This window comes from Poromitra crassiceps, assembly GCF_964638095.1.
Source record: "Poromitra crassiceps genome assembly, chromosome: 6".
Classification (NCBI taxonomy): domain Eukaryota; kingdom Metazoa; phylum Chordata; class Actinopteri; order Beryciformes; family Melamphaidae; genus Poromitra; species Poromitra crassiceps.
Genome location: NC_139627.1, coordinates 42,662,509 through 42,669,661, shown reverse-complemented (window position 1 = coordinate 42,669,661; position 7,153 = coordinate 42,662,509). Strand labels below are relative to the sequence as shown.

Genomic DNA, 7,153 nt, shown 5'->3' with positions numbered 1-7,153 from the left:
TCCATTTTGCAGGTGGCTAAAGCAACACTGTTTAGGAAACTCCATCGGCACTGTTGCACCTCAGAGTTGCCCAAGAAGTTGCTCTGTGTATCACTTAACATTCAAGCTCCAAGACGGAGCAATTATGCTCATACATTAATTGGTGTCTATTTGTGTGTAGCCTACAGCAGTGGTTCTCAAATGGGGGTCCGGGGACCCCCAGGGGTCCGTGGCACTTTGCCAGGGGGTCCGCGAAAAGTTTTCAGGCAAATAAAAATAAAATGTTTTGTTGTTGTTGCAAAAGCTTCATAGTTCAACGGAAATATGTTATGCTTTAAATCTAAAATGGTTCATGGATTACATTCTAATCTAACAAACCTACCAATTTAAAAGTCAAGCACGTTACCTGGAAACAATTAAGCTTAGCCCAAAATCACAAATCAGAATGAGGGGGTCCCGGGTAGGATTTTCTATCTTGTAAGGGGTCCTTGGCATGAAAAACATTTGAGAACCTCTGGTCTACAGTATGTGTATACCAGGACTGACAGAAAGGAATATAGCAGGACTCACCCCATGGGCAGAGCACACCTGTCCATTAGGTCCACTGGGGCAGGTGCTCATGTTGAGCGAGTGGATGGGCAGACACTTGTGGTCAAGGCACATCATTGACGGCCCACAGGGAGCCCCATCCTCCACGTAGCCTAAGTCAGTCTCATCATCCAAAAGAACATGGCCACCACTGTGGGAAGGGCGGGACAGTGGAGAGTTGGAGGGTAGGAAAAAAGAGAAGGACAGAGCAGAGAGGCGACAAAAGTGAAAAGAGCAGGGGTAGGTAGTAACATGTTACAAGTTACACACATGAGTGTTTGTCTTTAGTTTTTTAACAACTGAACGAGTACTCTTCATGTTATTTTATTTAAACTGTACTTCTACTCAGGGCCGTAGCCAGGGATTTCGGGCCCCATGAAACGATATCACATCGGGCCCACGGATGTCTATGGGAAAATAAATGGCGGATGAAAATCTCTGGTACCATACTGAAGCAGGAAGTGACATTCACTTTGGCTCTCTATAGATTGGTGATGTCACCAGTAGTGATGTCACTCAAGCACTCAATGATGATGTCATCAGTGTCGGGCATCCAGTCTGCTGGAAAGCCATTCGAAGAAGAAGCCATGTCCTCAGTGATTATGTCACCAGATGATATCATCATTGCTCGAGTGACATCACATCATTAGGTAATTAGGGCAATCATTAGGTAATTAGCTAATTAAAAAGGTCTGGCTCCGTGCTCTTTACACTTCCTGAAAGATTCAGCCCGATCGCACATAAAATGGCATAGAACACAATTCTGCTCACTCACAGACACTTCACATTCTTATTATAGGATTTTACTTGAGTATAGATTTTCAGTACTCAACCCACCACTGGAAAAGAAAATAGAGAAAGAGGGAATAAAGAGTCATACGGGTGGACCAACACACAAGAGGAGGGAGGGGAGTATTGACTGTAGTCTTTCCAGGACATGGCCAAGTGCTGTAACATGGTGGACAGGTGTGTTTACCTGCAGTCTATCAGCCTGCCTTGATGGTTGAAGGAGGTGGGGGTGATCTCTCCCTTCATCAGTCCAATGCGTGGGGTGCGGCCAATGTTTGAACACAGAAGGAACCCACAGAACACATCACTGCAAAGACAAGCAGAGAAAATTGTGTAGGCTACATGTACACAATTTCTTTACAACTACACAAAGATTCTGCAAATATATCTAACATTATGAAAAATGGTAGTCCTCATTCTGGTGTGTGCCTCACAAAAGAACCTCTTCCAGTGGCCATAAGTCACACAAAAGGCAGAGGAGAGGACCGAAACATTTGAAATTTTTAATTGAAGGGTGATACATTATGAAAGATTTGTAAATTAACAAAGTAACTGGGTGAATTCTGTTTGCTACCTAGTGATGTGAAATATGTTTCCAATGGTAGACATCCTAAACAACTGGCCTTTGCTGTTGAGACAAATCTGTTTCTGTGAGAGATACTCGCTCTATTGCCCTCTACTGGCAGTCTGCAAAATCACTCAGTGAGTTGAACCAATGCCCAGCATCCTCTATGTCAGATATAGTCAATGTATTTTTCTCCAAGAATTTATAGTCATAATAGCTCATTTCATTTCTGCCAGTGTTTCCCCCATGGAGATTTTCTTTTAGTAATTGTGCCATTAGGAAGATATCTGCGTGAATTTCGGTGCATGTAATGGGGCGTGTCTGCAATGCATCACCCTGTTCTTGGCAATGACAATGGCTCCGGGCTACACTTGGGTGCACTTTATGACTGGCAAGGCATTATAAGTTGGCATTTGTTGCAGTTGTGGGATTCGCCCTCCATGACTCCACCTGCTCCACCCTCTTTATGCTGCAAGCTCCAGAAATACACGTCAACGGCCGGACGGAGATCCCCCCATTCCCGAGCTTCCACAGATGACTCACAGTCATTTTGTCCGCGACTTTCCATCATCTGTGACTCACTGTTTGCTACACTGGATCCATTTCTCGCCATCCTTTCCGCAGTTGCCCTTCTCTGTCCCCTCTGTATTTAGCTTCTCATAGCAGAACTTCTCTGAGCCTCCTGCCTCTGCACAGAGGACAACAGGAGAGAGACGAGAAGGGAAGAGGGGTCGATTACAGAACATATGCCTTCAGAGCCAAGGCTCCCTTTCTATTTCGGTGGAAGAGTGATACAATTACACTCTTTGCACTGTAATGAGAGTGATGTGTGAACATAAAGTGTATTAAACCTACTTGACCCCCAGATGTATTTGCACTGGTTCTCTCTGGTCTTGCACTCTCCACTGTAGCAGCGACCCTGCACAGAGAGAGAGAGAGAGAGAGAGAGAGAGGGAGAGAGAGAGAGAGAGAGAATAAAACTCATTCTTCCATTCTTCCTCCACTGCTCCCAAGTTACTGCATAACTGCTCCTTGTGGACAGATACAAGGTTATCAGTCTATCCCACCTGGTTGAGGTGGCAGAGGTAACCGTCTTGTTTGTGGAGGTTGGGTGGGCACTGCAAAGAATGACACAGGAAGATTTCTTCTCAACCATGTCCAATATCTTGAATATGCAAAGAATGATAGATTAAGGGTTTGAGGAAAAAACATGAAATAAGTGCGACACAAGAACACCTGTCCAGAGTCCCCAGAGCAGGTCTCTGAGATATCACAGTCGTTCACAGCGTAGCGGCAGCTGTAACCCCGTGGGTAGAACTGGCAAGGAACGGAGAGAAGACAGGAGCGTAAATTAACATTTCAGAAGTAGATCTGGAACTTATATTTTGTGTTTTTTGCACAGTCGTACATCAAGAGTAAGCCACTGATAAGCTCATACCAGGCAGGTGTTATTGCAGCATGGGCCATCAGCGCAGTGCGCCCCATTGGCCAGTGAGCACTTCTTGCAGCATTCCTTGTAGCACTCCTGAAAACAAACAGGTGAAGGTCTTCATCCATCTGAACATGTCAACACCATTTAAAACAAACAGGTGAAGGACTTCATCCATCTGAACATGTCAACACCATTTAAAAACAAACAGGTGAAGGTCTTTATCCATCTGAACATGTCAACACCATTTAAAACAAACAGGTGAAGGTCTTCATCCATCTGAACATGTCAACACCATTTAAAACAAACATGTGAAGGACTTCATCCATCTGAACATGTCAACACCATTTCAAAACAAACAGGTGAAGGTCTTCATCCATCTGAACATGTCAACACCATTTAAAACAAACAGGTGAAGGACTTCATCCATCTGAACATGTCAACACCATTTCAAAACAAACAGGTGAAGGTCTTCATCCATCTGAACATGTCAACACCATTTAAAACAAACAGGTGAAGGTCTTCATCCATCTGAACATGTCAACACCATTTAAAAACAAACATGTGAAGGACTTCATCCATCTGAACATGTCAACACCATTTAAAACAAACATGTGAAGGTCTTCATCCATCTGAACATGTCAACACCATTTAAAACAAACATGTGAAGGACTTCATCCATCTGAACATGTCAACACCATTTAAAACAAACATGTGAAGGTCTTCATCCATCTGAACATGTCAACACCATTTAAAACAAACATGTGAAGGTCTTCATCCATCTGAACATGTCAACACCATTTAAAACAAACAGGTGAAGGTCTTCATCCATCTGAACATGTCAACACCATTTAAAACAAACAGGTGAAGGTCTTCATCCATCTGAACATGTCAACGCCGTTTAAAAACAAACATGTGAAGGACTTCATCCATCTGAACATGTCAACACCATTTAAAACAAACATGTGAAGGACTTCATCCATCTGAACATGTCAACACCATTTAAAACAAACATGTGAAGGTCTTCATCCATCTGAACATGTCAACACCATTTAAAACAAACATGTGAAGGTCTTCATCCATCTGAACATGTCAACACCATTTAAAACAAACATGTGAAGGTCTTCATCCATCTGAACATGTCAACACCATTTAAAACAAACATGTGAAGGACTTCATCCATCTGAACATGTCAACACTATTTAAAACAAACAGGTGAAGGTCTTCATCCATCTGAACATGTCAACACCATTTAAAACAAACATGTGAAGGACTTCATCCATCTGAACATGTCAACACCATTTAAAACAAACAGGTGAAGGTCTTCATCCATCTGAACATGTCAACACTATTTAAAACAAACAGGTGAAGGACTTCATCCATCTGAACATGTCAACACCATTTAAAACAAACATGTGAAGGTCTTCATCCATCTGAACATGTCAACACCATTTAAAACAAACATGTGAAGGTCTTCATCCATCTGAACATGTCAACACCATTTAAAACAAACAGGTGAAGGACTTCATCCATCTGAACATGTCAACATCATTTAAAACAAACATGTGAAGGTCTTCATCCATCTGAACATGTCAACACCATTTAAAACAAACATGTGAAGGTCTTCATCCATCTGAACATGTCAACACCATTTAAAACAAACAGGTGAAGGTCTTCATCCATCTGAACATGTCAACGCCGTTTAAAAACAAACATGTGAAGGTCTTCATCCATCTGAACATGTCAACACCATTTAAAAACAAACATGTGAAGGACTTCATCCATCTGAACATGTCAACACCATTTAAAACAAACATGTGAAGGTCTTCATCCATCTGAACATGTCAACACCATTTAAAACAAACAGGTGAAGGTCTTCATCCATCTGAACATGTCAACACCATTTAAAACAAACAGGTGAAGGTCTTCATCCATCTGAACATGTCAACGCCGTTTAAAAACAAACATGTGAAGGTCTTCATCCATCTGAACATGTCAACACCATTTAAAAACAAACATGTGAAGGACTTCATCCATCTGAACATGTCAACACCATTTAAAACAAACATGTGAAGGACTTCATCCATCTGAACATGTCAACACCATTTAAAACAAACATGTGAAGGACTTCATCCATCTGAACATGTCAACACCATTTAAAACAAACAGGTGAAGGACTTCATCCATCTGAACATGTCAACACCATTTAAAACAAACAGGTGAAGGACTTCATCCATCTGAACATGTCAACACCATTTAAAAACAAACATGTGAAGGACTTCATCCATCTGAACATGTCAACACCATTTAAAACAAACATGTGAAGGACTTCATCCATCTGAACATGTCAACACCATTTAAAACAAACATGTGAAGGTCTTCATCCATCTGAACATGTCAACACCATTTAAAACAAACATGTGAAGGTCTTCATCCATCTGAACATGTCAACACCATTTAAAACAAACAGGTGAAGGTCTTCATCCATCTGAACATGTCAACACCATTTAAAACAAACATGTGAAGGACTTCATCCATCTGAACATGTCAACACCATTTAAAACAAACATGTGAAGGACTTCATCCATCTGAACATGTCAACACCATTTAAAACAAACAGGTGAAGGTCTTCATCCATCTGAACATGTCAACACCATTTAAAACAAACATGTGAAGGACTTCATCCATCTGAACATGTCAACACTATTTAAAACAAACAGGTGAAGGTCTTCATCCATCTGAACATGTCAACACCATTTAAAACAAACAGGTGAAGGTCTTCATCCATCTGAACATGTCAACACCATTTAAAAACAAACATGTGAAGGACTTCATCCATCTGAACATGTCAACACCATTTAAAACAAACAGGTGAAGGTCTTCATCCATCTGAACATGTCAACACCATTTAAAACAAACAGGTGAAGGTCTTCATCCATCTGAACATGTCAACACCATTTAAAACAAACAGGTGAAGGTCTTCATCCATCTGAACATGTCAACATCATTTAAAACAAACATGTGAAGGACTTCATCCATCTGAACATGTCAACACTATTTAAAACAAACATGTGAAGGTCTTCATCCATCTGAACATGTCAACACCATTTAAAACAAACAGGTGAAGGTCTTCATCCATCTGAACATGTCAACACCATTTAAAACAAACAGGTGAAGGTCTTCATCCATCTGAACATGTCAACATCATTTAAAACAAACATGTGAAGGACTTCATCCATCTGAACATGTCAACACTATTTAAAACAAACATGTGAAGGTCTTCATCCATCTGAACATGTCAACACCATTTAAAACAAACAGGTGAAGGTCTTCATCCATCTGAACATGTCAACACCATTTAAAACAAACATGTGAAGGACTTCATCCATCTGAACATGTCAACACTATTTAAAACAAACATGTGAAGGACTTCATCCATCTGAACATGTCAACACTATTTAAAACAAACATGTGAAGGACTTCATCCATCTGAACATGTCAACACCATTTAAAACAAACAGGTGAAGGTCTTCATCCATCTGAACATGTCAACGCCGTTTAAAAACAAACATGTGAAGGACTTCATCCATCTGAACATGTCAACGCCGTTTAAAAAGAACTGAGCGAAATGAGATAAAACTCACCGCTCTTGCTCCGCAGTCGCACTCCTCTCCCACTTCCACAAATCCATTCCCACATTCTGTCGACTCAAAGAGCTGCCAAGAGAAGTGATGAGGGTGAAGAGGATTCGCTGAGCATGTCTGCCGTATGACAGTTGTGACATGTGAACAGCGATGCAGTAT

The 7,153-nt window shown here is 41.1% G+C and overlaps 1 protein-coding gene across 1 annotated transcript in view; it reads right to left on the bottom strand.

Annotated features, from left to right (window-relative positions):
- Nucleotides 1-7,153, bottom strand: part of LOC310778881 (disintegrin and metalloproteinase domain-containing protein 23-like) — a 34,564-nt gene that overhangs the window by 7,110 nt on the left and 20,301 nt on the right. The window contains exons 16-23 of the mRNA XM_083639343.1: nucleotides 6,995-7,066; nucleotides 3,360-3,446; nucleotides 3,158-3,238; nucleotides 2,989-3,039; nucleotides 2,777-2,840; nucleotides 2,504-2,609; nucleotides 1,544-1,663; nucleotides 550-718 (exon numbers count right to left, since the gene is read on the bottom strand). Of these exons, the coding sequence (XP_083495469.1) occupies nucleotides 550-718; nucleotides 1,544-1,663; nucleotides 2,504-2,609; nucleotides 2,777-2,840; nucleotides 2,989-3,039; nucleotides 3,158-3,238; nucleotides 3,360-3,446; nucleotides 6,995-7,066 (750 nt within the window). The remainder of the gene's footprint in view (nucleotides 1-549; nucleotides 719-1,543; nucleotides 1,664-2,503; nucleotides 2,610-2,776; nucleotides 2,841-2,988; nucleotides 3,040-3,157; nucleotides 3,239-3,359; nucleotides 3,447-6,994; nucleotides 7,067-7,153) is intronic.